Source organism: Callorhinus ursinus, unplaced genomic scaffold (genome assembly GCF_003265705.2).
Source record: "Callorhinus ursinus isolate GAN/ISIS: 27379988/994484 unplaced genomic scaffold, GSC_fseal_2.0 scaffold3, whole genome shotgun sequence".
Lineage (NCBI taxonomy): Eukaryota > Metazoa > Chordata > Mammalia > Carnivora > Otariidae > Callorhinus > Callorhinus ursinus.
Genome location: NW_027397065.1, coordinates 23050332 through 23068058, shown reverse-complemented (window position 1 = coordinate 23068058; position 17727 = coordinate 23050332). Strand labels below are relative to the sequence as shown.

General features: G+C 34.6%; 1 protein-coding gene across 2 annotated transcripts in view; it reads left to right on the top strand.

The window, feature by feature from the left end:
- The window catches only part of FBXL17 (F-box and leucine rich repeat protein 17), a 512428-nt gene that overhangs the window by 343632 nt on the left and 151069 nt on the right, over positions 1 to 17727 (top strand). For both annotated transcript variants that reach the window (XM_025866870.2, XM_025866868.2), the window contains one exon: positions 6940 to 7016. In XM_025866870.2, coding sequence (XP_025722655.1) covers positions 6940 to 7016 — 77 coding nt within the window. The remainder of the gene's footprint in view (positions 1 to 6939; positions 7017 to 17727) is intronic.

The following is a 17727-nucleotide window of genomic DNA, read 5'->3' as shown; positions in this document are numbered from 1 at the left end:
AATCTCCCTCCCCCACCCACTTTGGAAGAGCCTTTAACCATCTTGTTTCTTAGTAGCTTAAAGAAGATGTGCGTTTTTAAAATAGTGCAGGCTTCATTCTATGTGAAAAACATTTTTAAAGTACTATAAGAAATAAATTAAACCTTGTTTTACTATATAAATGAAGAAACAAAATATTTCCGTAAGAGCTAATTTGTAATGGTCTTTCCTAAATATATTAGAAAATATTATTGTTGTTGTATAACTCCTTTTTTCAGTGCTGACTCCTACTTACTCACCAGCTGGGAAACCTACCTGATGTTAGAGACACATAGGGAAAGAGTGGTCCAGAATGAATCAGCAATGACAACATTTGCTCGCCTTCCTCAAAGGTGTAACACCTCTGTGGGCAAAGGTGCAAACCCATAGAACTTAAGTTTCATTTCCATTTATTTCCATCTATAAGCTACTTATGGTTTATTTGTAGGCCTTTCCAGTGGACAGAGCTGGAAAATGGCTTATTTGTATTCATATAGAGTGATACATTCACATGCATTCACAAACACTGCCAATTCCAGAGTCTTAGACTGTCATGATGTTCCTCTCTGGGTCTTCTCTATTTTTTTTCTCTATCCATTAAAGAGTATAGGGCCAGAGGCAGAGTATAAAACTAAGTGAATAAAATACTAAGTTTTCAAAAACAAAAGAAAAAAAAACTATTCTCATTTTGTAACCTTTCGCTATCTCTGTGTGACAAAATGGGCATCAGTTCTCCACTGTTTTAAGTAGCAAATGCCTAAATTAATCTTAGATTCACTAATCAGATATTGGCTTTCCGGAGAATAACATTTGGTAAGTGAGAACTTAATGAGTGTCCCGAGATAACTGTTGTTAACTGGTAGAGCTGGTGACATTTTGCATGTCACTGCTACTCTTTGCCCCTGTGGTATATTAAGAACGTGCTTTGAGCAAATGCTTTAGCATTTTCATCGCAACTCAACCTTTAAAAAAAAAAATCTCTCTTGCAGTGAACATCTATGATGATATTTTTGGAAGTTTATGTGAAAAATTGCCTTGTGTGTATATTTGGTACTGTGTTGTTAATGGGATAGAATAGAAGAACATTTACAAGAAAGTGTATCATAAAATACAAAGGGCACTCCATGTATCATTTTGATTCCTTGTGTCTTTCATTTGTCATTATGTGCAGTTGTTTAAGTTAAAGACAACAATAACTACTGCATATTATTTCTGAGGTTAAGGTGTCATATTACTAGAAAAAGTAACTATAAATAGAATGCTTATAGATGCAATTATAGTCCTATGTAATAAGGGGGAATGTACTATTATTAATAGATTATTGAATTGATTCATCTTGTACATGTTTACCTGTAAATATGTCTTTTTTGTGTAAGTAAAAATCTTTTATATAGGGCATTTTCTGAAAGCAGGATATACCTGTAAATCATGCCAATTCATTTGCTACACTGGGATCGGATTATTCTTCAGTAAAACTCAATTTGAGGATTTAGAAAAATAATCAAATATCATTATTCTTTCTATATGATGCCAAATTGTGTTTTGGTGACCTCTGCTATCATTTAAATGACCTGAAGTCACGATGAGCTTTCGCAGCACAGAACTGGACTAAGTTTGCTCCCTTGTTGCTCTCTTTAGATCTTGTAAATCCTTTTTATTCCTTTTTCATTTGTATGTGTCTGTGAGTTGCAGCTTCTTATGCTTTTACCCATTTATAGGCTATATGACATAGGGTGGCTTATTGGCTTGTTTAGTTTCAAGAAATGATGAAAATGAAGTTCTATTCCTTAAATCCCCCAATATATCACTTTTACAATGTGTTTGCATTTCAGGAGTTTTAAGGTTTGATCTACATGTTTATTCAATCTTAAAGATATCTAGCTCCCCGTTGTACTTATTTGCCAATTACTTTACAGCCCTTTTCATACTTTTTGTTTTAAATCTGTGGGGTTGTTTTTGTCTTGTTGCATTTTTTCCTCTGCTTGAAGACATATTTATTATACAAATATAAAAGTGACTTAGGAAAGAACATCCTAAAGTTTATTTAGAAATTCACCAAGCCCATACTAATGCATCTCTAATGGGGACATTTCTTTCCACACCTCTTAGGTGATTGAGCCTGTCCTTTAAAGTAAGATTTGCAAACCAGTGTCTGGCAGCTCCAATTAGCTTCTTTTGGGTTTGAAGCACATCACAAACAGTAACAAGGTCTCCTAGGACACTCCTCTTGCAAGCAATGTAGTCATATTTCCTCATTAGTTCTTTTCAATTGTCACTAATGCCATGTTCCAGCTTTTGAGTAGGAGACAAAAAACATAAAAATTTGGTATGTATGTAGAATGGGCCATTGTTTTCCATAATTCAAGGCTCTTTTGAATTCCTTTGGTAGTTTTTGAAGCTTACACAGCTTAATTCATTAACCTTTACCCTTCACATAAATCAGGTGATTAGGAGTCTATTGCTAAGGAGACAGATTTTCCCTCCACTAAAACTAAGTAAATGCCTTCTCAAAAAAAATTCCTATATAGCTAACAAAAGTAACCTTTTTGTTGCTTTTCAAATTTCATCAGATATTTCAGGTGCATTTTAGAACATTATCAAAAGCAAGTGAGCATAACATTGCATTATTATAAATAATAATTCTGGATGCTTTGGATACTTTGGAGCAGGTTTTCTTATGCTTTTTGGAGTTCTAGAAGAGTTTATATGTATATATGTATGTACACACACACACACACACACACACTCAACAACTGTTATTCAAGAATTTACAATGGTTGCAATTAAAAAAAAATTTCTTCAGGGGCACCTGAGTGGTTTAGTTGGTTAAGCATCTGACTCTTGATTTCAGCTCAGGCCATGATCTCAGGCTTGTGAGAGTAAGCCTGCCTCAGGCTCTGCGCTGAGCATGGAGCCTGCTTAAGATTCTCTCTCCCCCTCTCCCTGTTTCCTTCCCCACTCCCTCTTGAAAATAAATAAATAAATAAAAATTCTCTCCCTCTGTAGCACCCTCCCCTCACCCCATGTTCTCTTTCTCTCAGCAACAAAAAAAAATTTTTTTCTTCTGAATCCTGTCAAAGAATAAAAGAAGAAAATAATTTGAGGGGAGGCAATTCAGAATAAACTAAAATATATTGAATCTAGGACATCTGATTTGGAGAAACTCTTCATATAAGGCTTCATGTTATAGAGAATGAGAATATGAGGTTTCAAAGGGGGCAGGTGGTTCTATGTTTCATGGAGGTGAGAATAGAATGGATTTCTCCAGATTTTTTTATTCCTTCTTGTGAAGATACATCTCACTTTGTTTCTCAGAATTTGGGAAGATAGTTTAGTAAGCTTGTGTTTGACATTCATGGGCTAGTCTAAGAATATTTGATTTTCTGCAGTTTTCCACTAAGCCATTTTCTCATTATTAATTTCTCCTTAATAATCTTATAGATTGTTACTTTCCCTAAGGATATAGTTCTTTTCCCAAGTTTTAGAATTCTTTATGTTGGCATGCATAAAATGAGAAATCTTTGAGTGTACTGACCCATGGAGGATGTCAGTTATATAATATTCTGAAGTTTGTCCTTAGGGATAGCGGGAACAGGGGGTGGGGTGAAGAATGGGAAAAGTTTGAATTCTAGATTCTGAGTTTAGGGGACTCCTGGCTTATCCCTAGGGACAAAACTGTCATTTATCGTTGAGATTAATGGATACCCTCCTATGCATTATCTGTGAATAGGAGAGGGGATGGAGAAACAAAGGTTTTAAATGTGGCCTTTGATTCTTTCACTCTCCTTCTTTTCTTTCTTTCTTTCTTCTTCTTTTTTTTTTAAGTAGGCTCCATACCCAGCGTGGACCCCGATGTGAGCCTCACACTCACTCCTGTGAGATCAAGACCTGAGCCAAGATCAAGAGTCAGACACTTAACTGACTGAGTCACGCAGGCACCCCTTTTACTCTCCTTCTTAAAGATTATATCACTTTACAAACATTTCTGTATTTTATTGGTACCATTTAAAAAATACCCTTTACAAAACTTACATAAGTACCTATAGTCAAAAAGTTTCAATAATTACTAAGCTTTACCACCTTGTTTGTTGCCTGCATACCTACTATACAGTGAACGGGGAAGTGCTCTGATGTTAACAACACTAATGGTCATGACTAGAGCCAAGACTCTTTTAAAACAGAGAATTATTTAGAGTAAATGCAGTCCACAGACCCTAGAGTTATGTTCATGTACTTCCTGTATACATACTATAATGGACTTTGAAAGTTTCAGGAGGAAAGGATAGTCACCATGCAGGCCTCTTTTCAAGATGTGCTGTCACTGCAGGCTGCCTGGGAGCGTAGACCTGGACTAATCACCAGGTTTCAGGCACTAGCCAATTGATGTGGGGTTCCATTTCCATCAATTTGCAGTAACAGGACAATATAAACCATTTTCACTTTCAACTCTCAAAACAATAGCTATTTTAGCTATTTATTTGAACCACTCAATTTTGTGTAATATTACTGTGTTGAGAATTTCAGTCCAGGTTCACAGAACTTGGGGTTTCTCTCCTCAAATATCACATCTGGGAATGATGTGATATTTACATTAAAGAAATTACGTTTTGCCACAAATCTTCCAAGGAATGTTTTTTTCTCCACAAATTTTTATTCAAGGAGTACTTCCGTGTTATGCATAACTTCTAGTACACTGGCTGTGATTACAGGGTAATTAAAAGTATTTGGAAAACCTTATGCAACTGAACTTTTAAAAACAGAGCAAAAATCCTGGTGATCCTTTGTAAAAGCATAGTGCTTTTCTCTTAAATTTCCTTTCTCTTTTTCTGTCTAAAAGATATTTACTGCTTATTTCTTAATCATGTGTTATCTCTTGGCTATTGCCTCTTAAATAAGCTAAATTTACTTATGATATCTATTCATAAAAACTTCCCTCTGACACACAGGGGGGAAACCTGATGCTTATGGCCTTTCATCAGTTTTTAGAGAGTTTTCATCCAGTGATTGATTATCTTATTTTATATGAATACTGGTTCTTGTTACCTACGAAATAACATTTGATCTGGCTTATACGGTGAAATCAGTTTGTGTTATTTGCTCTTTGTAGTGGGCTCTGTGTGTCTTTAATATTCCTATGTGCTTGTAGTGTATCTTACATAGAATCAAGCGGCAGGAATGCAGGTAAACATTTGTGTAGAGTTTTTTCACAATCAAATGTAAAATCAGGCTTTTTGGACTATTTGGAAAGAGCATGAGAACAAAATAAACGACATAAACATTTTTTCTGTACTAATTTATTTCATTTTGTAGTGGTCGTACAGAATACTGCATCTGTTAACTTTTGGTAGGTTGGTAGAGGAGGACTGAAATATGTATCTTTGATATGACAGAAAGTAGTCAGACTTTTTTTTTAATTTAGGATTTTGTAATCATCTAGGGTCTTTGTTTTTATCCTTAGCATGTGAAAATTCATTTTTAAAGTTGTAAATAAAACGTAGTTGTTTTCTGTAATGTCTTATCTGCTTTTGTCCTTCCTTTTTTATGAGTTTATTCAAATATTACATTATAGCCAAATGACATGGAATTAGGTTTAAAATTTTCCCTTCATAATAAGCTGTGTCAATGGTAATTGCATTGTATTGCTGTTTTAAGTTTTCTGTTGTAGCCATGGAAGAACTTCTCCGTTTTCATCATAAATCCTTTTTTTAAAAAAAAAAGCCAAAAAAGAATGTTTATTCAGTTATTCCAAAGAACTTTGAAATGTTTATCATTCCATTAAAACAATATTCTATAAAAATATTTTAAAGGAAAGAATGTCTTCTTTATAACTAATTTAACCTTCAGTAATGAATTATGTGAAGTAAAATTGTATAAAATTTTCTGACATTTTATGAAGATTCCTACAAATAAGCCAGACAGCGAATAAAACATCTGCAAGACAGAGATGGATACTCTGTAATTTTTTGATGGATTATACACACAGGTATCAAATTACTTGATCCTTACTTCCTAGAAAAGGTTAATGACTCTTTTTGCTTTTACCCTTTTACTTAACTGTTATTTATAAAGATTAAAACAGCAACTACATTGAAGGGTGCATATTCCTATGTGTCAGTATGACTGCACAGGTTTTTCTGATATTATAGAAGACTGAGCCACAAAATGGATGGCATTGTTAATCATTATTTTTCAAGTTCATTCAATTCTGTAGTACATGTTCTGCTATGGGTATTAAATCTGAGTGCACCATTCAAAAACCTTTTAACTTAAATGAAACCAGAAAAGACTTTAAATCTTACATATCTATGTCTATATTACATATCTATGCAATTCATTTAAAATATTAAGAATTAAAAATTTTAAAGTAAAAGATCTTAAAGTTCTTACATGTGCATATTTTTTCTTTCATCTATAATCAGTTAGATTTTTAAATATTTCTGGTTTATATTGAATAAAATACACAAAAATATGTATTTTAGTGTTACCAAACTCCATCATTAATAACTGAACCATGAATAATATTACTGTCCACCTATAATGACCATCCATCTGTATTCATTTCATTATAATTTTTATATTATTATATAAATGACATGTTCATTATATAGCCTGTGTTTACTAGTATATGACTAAAAGTGATATTACTCTTATAGAAATACCTCTTTTTCATCATTTTGTTTTTAAAATATACACTAGTCATAAATATGCTTAATTAAAGTCATTTAGGTATTAGTCCTCTTGAGTTTAAAGCAGGGAACGTAACACTTTTTCCTGAAACACCTTGAAAGAAGTTTGTTGAAAGAAGAGAGCTGTGGCATTCATCAAATGCTGACCTCTTCCTGTTACAGTCACGGCCAAACTCTTGCTAATTTAACTTGAAATGCATTAATGTAACTCACCACTATTTCGTGTGTGTTTTAGGTGTGTGGAGGTCATTGCAAAGGAAGGACAAAACCTGAAAGAGCTGTATTTGGTGTCCTGTAAAATCACAGATTATGGTATGTAAAGAGTCATTGTCCTAATTCTTTTCTAGAATTAAAAAGTTACAAAATCTTTGAAAACTTTTTAAAAGAAATCACGAGCTACTATCTCATAGAGACTATTTATCTTTATTTGTGCTAACTCTGGTCACACCCAAAGAAATTAAGAAATCATGAGACTAGGACCCAGAATAAAATGAACACGTGTATCAATTTGTCACCACATGCAGTCACACACGCATGTGCATCTGTGCACACACAAACACACACACTCACATAGGGTTAACATGTGTGGTTAAAAAAGCTATACAATGAAATAAACAGCAAGACAACTAAATATTTGATATAATAAATATAAAGAAGTTATTACTTGGGTTAATTTGCTTAATTTAATGTCATGTCAAATACATTCCCTGCTGACATTCCAAATGGCACACTATTTAATGCTTTACATTTTTTAAAGCATTGGAAACTTCCACGTTTATATATGTAGGAAGTGATGGATATACATTTGTATGCAAGATTTTAAATTATCTTAATTTTCAATATCTCTTTAAAAGTGGAGAAAAGCAAGTTGTTTTATAAAAAAAAAAAAAAAGAAAAGTATGTAATCATCCTGTTGGAGTAATAAAAGAAAAATAACCTAGCCTTTCCTTTTTTATTCAGCTTTATGTACTTTTTTTCTTATTAATTTGTGTATTTAATCTAGAGTTTTAACCGGGTATTTGGCTTTATGGGAGACTGAATTTCTCTTTTCTGATTTCTTAATTTGTTTGTTTAAATTTGGGACTATGCTTTCTACCTTGAGGGAAACTAATAATTCATTAAGGTTTTTTATTGTTAACTCTGACATATGCTAATAAATGACTCCAGTCTTAGGATGTCATGCTGACCATCTGTCCTGGGTGGGAGAATTGTATTTTATCAGCTACTAAATTCAGCCTTTAGAAAAATTCTACTACAGCTATGATAAAAAATAACATAAAAAATATTTGACTTAAAATAATGCTAATTTCTTTTCAGAGTTTATTTTTTAGAATGGTAAATGAGTCTTGTGTGGGTTTATTCATACTGTTTCTGGGTTGTTGGGTTTTTTTCCTGCTTATACCATGCAAAAGGAGTATTTTGATGTTTTTCTTTTCTTGTAGTTTATTTTCTGGTTTGGCATGTTAGATTGCCACTTAGATACAGTAATTCTAAAACCTATAACTATCTCCCTGTTGTCTAGCCCTTAGAGAATTCTCTCTGTCCAACCCAGGGCATATACTCAATACAGGTAGATTTGTTAATTAATACATTCATTCATTCCACACTCTTTCCTTGGCATTCAAGCTTCTTTACCATTAGTCTACTACCTGCCCCTCCAATCTTATTTTATGTATTTCTCCCCTTTACCTATGCAGTGCCAATGTCAGATTGCTAATTGCCAGGAGAGCTACAAATTACGTTCCTTAGAATGAACTCTTCAAGGTCCTACAGTGGAAAATGATGCTAAAATTACACTCTGTCTCAGCACATGTTAAGTTCACAAGTGCAAAGAAATATTCCAGGAGATGTGGAAAAGAGAAAAAAGCTTTGGACTTGAGATACACCTGGGACCAATTTCAGTCTTTGTCTTTATCTCTTCTTTGGCCTTAGGGAAGTTCCTTCACATCTCTGAGGCTCAGTTTCCTCATTTGTAAAATGGAGAATTCATGTCTGATGTCATATTTGTGTACCCGGCACCATGTCTAATGATTAGCATTGGTAAATGTTGCCTTCCTACAGGAGGGGGACGGAGAAAAGATTTTATGCAAAATTCTTCTACCCTCTTCCTTTCCTAGGTTTTGGAAGAGGTTTTTGTTGTTGTTGTTGCCATTGTGTATAGTTATTGTTTGTTGCTATTGTTTCTTGATGTTACCATGTTTTGGTGTTTAGAAATTTTAGGATTTTTTTCTCCAGGTGAGGTGAAAATGATGTTAAAACCTTGTCAATATGGTTTACATTTATTCACTTGGGTTGGTGGATCTCTGCACAGTAGGGTCACCTGGGGAGTTTCTAAAGCATACTGATGCTTGAGTCTTATTCAAGGCTAATTAAGTAAGAATTTCTATGAGGTGGGACCCAGGCAAAGGTTTTGTAAAACCTGCTTAAATGATGTTACATCAACCAAAGTTGAGAACGGTTGATCCAGTCCATTTGAAAGGGCCAGATATTGGACATTTAGGGGACTTCCCTGCCATTGTGATGAGAAATCTATCACAATTTTTCTGGTACCTTAGTCACTTCAGCTTTAAGCTCTCTGCCTCACCTCATCTGTCTTCCATCTTTCCTTTGGTTTTAGATATTCAAAGGGTTCATGGAAAGCCAGCTTTCATCTATTGATTCTGGTCTTCAAAACGTTGGGGCACAATTGAGGAGGGAGGGGTAAAGGTCAATAGTTTATGAGATTGTAGTATAATTGCTATTTGATTATAGAATTTAAAAAAATCACTGAAAGTTCAGCTCAGCTCAGCTCTTTTTCCCTGGTAACATGCCAATAACAGATGAATAATTTTTGTCAAAAAAGACAGCAAAAAGGATTATTCATTGTAACCAGAGAAACAGCGTGTTATTGGAGGTAACTGCTCTGCTGGGGGAGGCTGGCTGTGATCCCTTGCCCTGCATTAATTATAAATTTTAAGATGGAAAAACAGATGCCTGTTTTCCTCTTTAACTGGATAAGTGGAGATAGATTCTGTAGAACTTTTAGATTATTGAAGCTACTTAAAAATTGTAAGATTTGATGTACCCCCGATACTGGGGGAGTTTCATCTCCATAATTTCTACTCCATAATTCTGCTTCCTGTTGCTTTACTCATATTCGAGCTAGTCTCATCCTCACCTCCTCCCTCTGTGGTGCTGTGTTTGTACTTGCTTTCATTATAGTATATGGAGATTTTTGAAGTTTTTTGCAGAATGCATAGATTCAGAAAGAGCAGCTCGCCTGGCATATCATTTGTAATTTTTGTGAAGATTCTCACAGATGTTGCATGTGGTATCATAGTACTTAGCAACACCTGACCGGCTGTTATGAAGTTATGTTCATTTTAATTGATATATGTTATAGTTGTCATGAAGAAAACTATCATTCTAATAGGCTTCTTATTCCCCAAATTGAACATAGATCTTTATGGTAAAAGATGGCAATTATAAACAAATCAATAATTCAGGCACAGCTAAATGGAAAATACATTCTTGGGAAATTGCTCCCTGAAGAGAAATCTAATATTGTCACTCTTCTATCACTGAACAAATATATGTTATATAGGCAGTATTGTGGGAAAAAACTCAAATTTAGGAGTCAGAGAGTTAGGTTAGAATCCAGCTTTGCCTCTTCTTTTCTTTATGACCTTGAGCAAGTTACTTAACCTCCTAGTTTTGTCATCTGTTAAGCACATAATAAAATGTACCATAAAAGGTAGTGAATATGAATTTAAAACATCTGCGTCATGCCTCGTGGCATAGTGGGTACTCATTAATTGGCAGTTCTTAAAATAATAGAATCCTCTCTTTCTCTTAAAAAGAATCAGCTCTCCTCCCCCTCTTCCTCCCCTCCTCCTTTGCCCTCCCCCCTCCCCGCCCCAAGTGTGGCTTTCCTGTCTGTGGGAATCATGATCTAGAAGTTTGGCCTGTATTAGTCTGTACTTGTCTCGTTGACTTCTATACCTAAGCTATCTAAGCCAGATTCTTATTAGTAGGAAATAAAGGGAAAGATGCAGCAGAAAGTTTAAAATCTTTCATTTGCCTGCCTTTCTTAGGTTTCTTCCTCATCTCTTCTTCATTTTTGTTTGGAAAATTTTCTCTTGGCTCCCCTTATGCTTTCTTTTGTTCCTAGAATTGTCAGCTAATCGTTTTCAACCTACCTTTCTATTTGCCTTCAAATACTTTTCTCTTGAAAGTTCTCTTCTGGAAAATTGTACCCTTAGGATTGAAAGGACGACAAGGGGTAGAAAGTGACATGTATCCTTCAAGCCTGTGAGGGTCAGGGCCAGTCTGTCTTGGGCTGCATGGCACAGAACAGGAGGTGTAATGAACAGGATGGATGAATGAAGCGCTTGCCTCCCCTGCTGTCTCCAGAGTGAGTTTTACCAGTGTGACCCTGTGTCAGGGAGCAGTTGTAAAAAGGACCCAGGTTTCCATCACATCTCCTTTGACTTCAGCACTCCCGGGACCCCTAGAAATATACTCTAGAGGATATCTTTTGATTTCTCTCTCAAGTTGTCAAATAAACTTTAATTAAAGAGGACTGTAAACATTTAACTACTGACATCGATATTTGGGGCCTCCAAGGTCACTGACAACCCACATACTCACTCTGTGCCACTCAGTGGGCTCTCTGTCACTCCCACAGGCTCTGGGGCTGCTATTCCAGGGCAATGTTTGGTTGCCCCTTACTCAGCTGGCAATTGGTCTGCTGTCTGATTTGGGACTTTTGAACCTAACCTCAAGGCTTGCCGCAAACCTTTTGGATTGCCCTGAGCAAAAGGTCTCCCAAGTCAAAGAGGTCACTGTTCCCATGGTTATCATTTGGGGTGTCATTTCAATTGGTCTGCCACACAACAGACATGATACATATTCATTCTGCCAGCAGATTGATTCAGCACCTACTCTGTGCTGGGGTCTGTTCTAGATGCAAGACATAAATAGTTTCTATATTCCTGGAGCTTTCATTCTGACGGGATTGAGAAGATGGGCTAACCTGCTCATTAAAAAAAAAAAAAAAAAAAGTGGTAATTCATCTCCTTCTTCCAGACAAGAAGAATGGCAGGGAGTGGCCTGCTGACCTTAATCTTTGCTTTGGTGTAACCCACACCTCACCTCAGCCTTGTTGACCTTCTAACATTATTGAAAGATTTATACATTGTACATTCCCTATCTCTTCTTGGGCTACCAGATCTCTTCAGCTGTTCGTTAACCCAAATTGGGATCCTGGATGCATTATCAAAATAAGTAAGCACGCTGAAGAAACAAAAAGAAATCCTAACAAGCATTCTGGATTACGCCCCTATCAAGAGTGCTTCATCTTTTCTTAATCAAACCAACACTGATAAATTATTCAAGAAAAGGGCTCATACCAAACATAATTTTGCTTTTTTTATATTACTTTATTTTTCATATTATTAGGTATGCATTGCATACAATGATGTTCCATTTAAAATTAAATTCCTGGTTTTTCCTTTTATATTTTGTTTCATTTTAAAATTGTATTTCAAACTGTTACAAGATTGCTGGGTAAAATTCAGCTCCTTTTGTCAGCTGGAATAACTCTAATAGTTGTAAAGTGACAGAGAAGAACTTTAGAAAATACATTTGCAAGTCAAAAAGAATGTCTTATTGTTTACTGTTGATTATTCATACTTTCTTTCCATTCTATCATTTAAATACAGATAGCTTTTATTGTTTCTAACAAAATAGTACTAAACTGCTAAATCTTCTATTGTTGCAAATTTCCCTTGTTTATATGTCCATCTTAAAAGTTATTTCTTTTCACTTCTAATTCTCTATTTTTATTCCTGTAGTTCCTTACTACTAGATTGATATGCCTACTGTTGTACTTAGCAAATATTATATTCTTTTTTTTCTTCTCAGTAATGGTTGTAATTTCTCACCAAAAATTTGGTATTTAATTGTAACTTTTTCTAAATGCTTTTCTTTGCTTAACAGCAAAGAAATTGTTGACTTTCTTCCTCAGTTCCTAGTCATCCTAAGACTGCAGCTACATAACCTTGAAATAAAAGGCTGAACAATAATAATGCTTATCACTGTGGCTTGCCATAATAGACCACAAAATCTCAAATCTTTTGAGAAGGACTTAAAGACGTTTCTTCAAGAAAGTACTCCCATAACCAATTCAAAGACCAACTCTTGCTTCATATATAATGGAGGATTGTTGTTTTGTTTTTAATTAAGAAACCTTTAATCTACTTTTAAAAGACAAATGGACCGATTTCTATTTGATTGCTCCTAACCTTTCTTATACCTCCAAATGCATATCTGTTGTTGCTCTAAATTAATTTATTAATTTTTTTGTAAATAAATACTAAATTTCTATATTTAACTGAATTAAGTGAAACATTAACTTTCCAACTTTACTCAATTACTTTTAGCATTTCTAAAATGTAGTATTTAATTTTACTTTTAATTAGCTGTTTTTAACATTAATCTTGTAAAAGAAATTTGTCCCAAATCACATAGTCATTTCTCAGAGTTTTCATCTTTAACCCTCATTGCCTTGTGTCCTTGAGTATGCAGACTAAGCATTTGTTTTCCTTGCACTATGCTGTATTATAAAAAGAATTATTATTGATTATTATTAGTGATGAATCGATCTAAAGGGGACTGCAATGAACACCAAGATAATTGTAATAATCCTAGATCCTACGTGAGAAACAATTTCCTAATGTTAAAACTTCTTGAAAATAGACGTCTTGAGTAGTAGTGAGTTCTCTATTACAAGAATTATTCAAGCTGAGGGGCACCTGCTGGCTCAGTCGGTGGAGGATGGTACTTTTGATCTCAGGGTTGTGAGTTCGAGCCCCACATTGTGTGTAGAGATTACTTTTTAAAAATTTTAAAAAAGAATTATTCAAGCTGAGATAATCTCTTTAGGAGAATGTGGAAAGATGGAAGCATTGATTAAGGAATTGACCTATATGATGTTTAAATTCCTTTCTAATCCTGTGATTTATTCTGGACTGGTTTTGTGTTTCATTTCATTCAACAGATATTTACTGTGTAAGTGCTGGCTGGGTGGTGTGGAGAATACGGAGATGGATAGAAAGTATACACTCTTATGTTGAGAAAGAAGAGAGAAGCACTGAAAAGTTTTCTAACATATTAAGCAATATGATGAGGTCAAATAAAAAAAATAGGCCCTATAAGATATAGGGGCTCAGGAGGGCAGATCATCAGAGATTGAAATCGTTGGGGAAGTATCGGTGGTGGGAGAGGCATGGGAGGACAGAGATGAGAAGAAAGGGCATTTGAGGTAGTATAGCCCTAGGAAAGGCTCAGAGCAAGAACAGGTGTCTGAATGGATGAGTTTGTATGCGTTGGTTAATCTAAAGAAAGAACAGAAATCATCCAAAGTGATTACGTGCACACACGGGCAAATTTTGAAGAAACCTTATGAAAATATTCTAGTTGAAAATTCAGGGTAAGTTCCAACTTTCATCTCAACTTTTCCTGTCTTATTCACCATTCCCATGGTAACAACTTCACTTAACATATATAAAAGGAAACACTACTTTGAGTTCTAACTAATCAAGTATCCAGTTCAATTGAAAGAAATCAAATGTAACTTTTCATGACAATAATCATAATAATAGAATAGTTAACATTATTGGGGGTTTTCTGTGGGCATTATTTATTTGATACCCTTAACACCCCACTTTAGATAGTACTGTTAGTATTTAGGCCTACAGATGTAAAAACTGAGGCCTGGAAAGGCTCAGGTTCACATAGTTTGTGAGTAGTGATGTGGTATGGGTTCAATGTCAAGTCAGTCTCTTGCATAATCACTCATAGGTCAGTGATGTGCTTACAAGTATTTATTACTAAAAAGCTTTGTTAGATTTTCGCAGTTCTCAGAGCTTAAGAAATATAACTGAATCCTGTGCTACCATGTTTGTCCATCTGTGTATAAAAAACGGTGTCAAAAAGCAGCTACCCGTTAGGATCTAATTATATAGTTATAGAACTTAATAGGTTTAATGTGCTTATTCACTATAACTTTGTTATGCCGACACCAAATACCAGTTGCATGCTGTGATTAAACATTCCCTAGCCGGAAGGTAGAGGCGCTCATTGATGTTCAGTGTGTATTCATGTATCCAGCAAATATTTTCTTAATAATTTCAAATCTGTATATAATTCTTCATGAGTAAAAAAATTTTCCTACTTCTCCTTTCTAAATTTTTCCCAAAAATTTATGAAGGAAGCAGAAATATTATTGCTCTTTTTTTAATAGAGGAGAAAGTTGAGCCCAGACGGTTTTAATTAGCAAAGCTGGAACTAAAATCTCCTGCTCTAAATCGTTTACTGGATTATGTGCAGATAACTCCTCAAATGTCTCTGCTTTTCATATAGAAATAATTTCTTCATTGAAACGGTTCTTTAAAAGCAATTTTAGCCAACACTAAATGACGTAATTTCATAGCAGTTTTTTAAAATACAGATATTTCTAGAGGCATGCGGTTGTACCATTCTCAAAAACATAAGCAACTGTTCTCTTCTTTAGGTTTATCTCCCTTGAACCTGAGCTCAGAAGTTCCTCAGTGTCATCATCTGTCTCAGGTGCCCGTTACTTTTCTTCCCTTAAGGAGAGCCTCTCCAGTAATGTTCTCTGAAAAGTCAGAATGGAACCTCTCTCTGGTGTGGCTTTGCTCTCTACCTCCTCTATGCTCTTTAATTTTAGAGCACCTCATTTTTTGAGATACCGTGAAAAGTAGGAGCAGGAAGGGAGGAAAATCCAGGAGCTGCAGCTCTTCCTTCTAAAGCATCAAACCACATCTCCTCCACTCTCAAGTGTTTTCTTAGGGTTTTACTTCTCTTTGAAATGATTTTGCCCTCCCCAGTTCCTGTTTGATTAAATATTTTTTATTATTTACTGGTCAATTAGCATACTTAAGGTACTTGGCATCTAATTTATTTTGAAACAAAACAAAACAAATATTTATTAAGTTTCCCCTTAGAAAGTGACATTAACACTCATAATAAAATATAAATTGAACATTAAAATAATTGATTTTACTGTATGTCTGTCACTAGTTAGGCTCACATCATTATGTCCACTAACACTGATAGGATTGAGCTTTATAGAGGGTCTTTCTCTTTTCACTTATTAGTAGGACTACCTTATATTAAGAGCAACTTTCTGTTAATGACTTTTTGGTTTACCTGAGTTAAATTAATATAGGAAAGAAAAGAATAATACATGATTTTTTTCTCTTTATTTACCAGTTTTCAAAATATTAATTAGGCTTCCATCGTCTTCTAAACGTGACCAGTGAAGAGTTATTGTTGTTGAATTATCATTATAAACTCAGCAATCCATTGCAGTCATTTTCTTACTGATCCTCAGTTTGTCCTGTCTTTGACAGTGGAAGCTTCTTCAAGTTGGTTCCTGTGTGCTTTTGATATAAGATGATTATGTCAAGGATACAATAGGCTCACTTTGTGCATTTCATAATGGAGACATGGCATCAGCTGCTTTTCTAAAGAACTCTGGTTCTTTGATGAATTAGGCTTTTTTTTTTAATTTAAAGAATTTCCTCCTTTAAAGTCTGTTGCACTCTGAATCTTATATCACTGTATTTTCTGTCTTTTATTCCTCCAGCTTAAAACTTAACTCTGTTATTTCATCACAAGTCCAATCCTCCTATTACAACTCAGCGATATCAGCCCCTGAGTTTTAAAGCATCCTCCTTTAGGGATTTCCTACGCACTAGACACTTCTAGTTTCTTATATCCAACACTCTCTTAATCTTACCTGAATGTTCTGCTTTTGGAGAAGTTAGATTTAGGACTTAGGAAGGAGAAGTAGTTTTACATTTTAGCTACTCCCATCAGCTTTTTGGAGATTTCCTTCTGATTTTGTTTGTCTCTGATTTTCTGCATTTGTTTTAAGTAAGGGCTAAAATTAGACCCCTTGGGTCCATTTGGAAATAAGTAGTAAATTGTTTAAACTGTATGGTCCTATATAATCTCATTCAGGGGCTTTCAAACTTTGTCCTACAGTGAAAAATACATTTTGCATGTATAGTGCTTGTTGTACTCTCACTAAATTGATTTCATCTCTTACTAGAATGACCAGCAGTTGACACTGCTGTGGTTCAACTTCTTCAATGTATAGATAAAAACTACATCTGTCAGTCAGTGACCTGCTCAAGAGTAGAAAACTGATGGATTTCCTTGGTACAAAATCGTCACTATTCTTGAGGTAGAAGGTGCCAGCCTTCCCATGCTCATCAAATCCCGCATGTTGCTTTTATTATCTGTGAAATAAGGGATTAGTAGTGCTTCCCTCTTATATCTTTGGGAGTAAGAGAATCAAAGAGATTCTCTTGATGATTGATTTCACCTTAGATAGATACTAAATGGAACTTTCTTCTGAGGCAAAAAAAGGTAGTTTTGTTAATTTCCTAATTTGGTAAATCAGATGTACTTTCAACTTATATATTAAACTATTAATTTTAACCCTTATCCTAATACGTTTCCTTGGGTTTATAAGATTCAGTCACCTAAAATTTATCTGTCAAATGTGTTCCTTTTCTTGGGTTTATCTTCATGACATTAAATAAATAGTTTGAACTTTTCAACTTTTCAAACAATTGTGTTGAACTGACGTGGCTGATCCAGCCTATGTGTGTCTGTGTGCAGTGTGTGCCGAACATCTGAAAGCAACTTGTCTTTCAGTTAGAATGACTGAGTGTGGGCAGAGAAAAGGAGATTTTACAAATTAGAAATAAGAAGTAAACAAAAGAAAATTCTGTTTGTCTTCAGGGAATTACGGTACTTTTCTAGTTGATATATATGTATATATATAGCCTTTTAAAATGAACTACATTTATACTGATACAATGTAAAATTTGCTTCCCGTGAAATTTTTATATGGTAAATAATTCTTAGAAGCAGAAAAAAATTACATAGAAAACTAGCTAAGTATCATTTGATGATTGAATGATGATTTTTAGTCATGTTTCTTTCT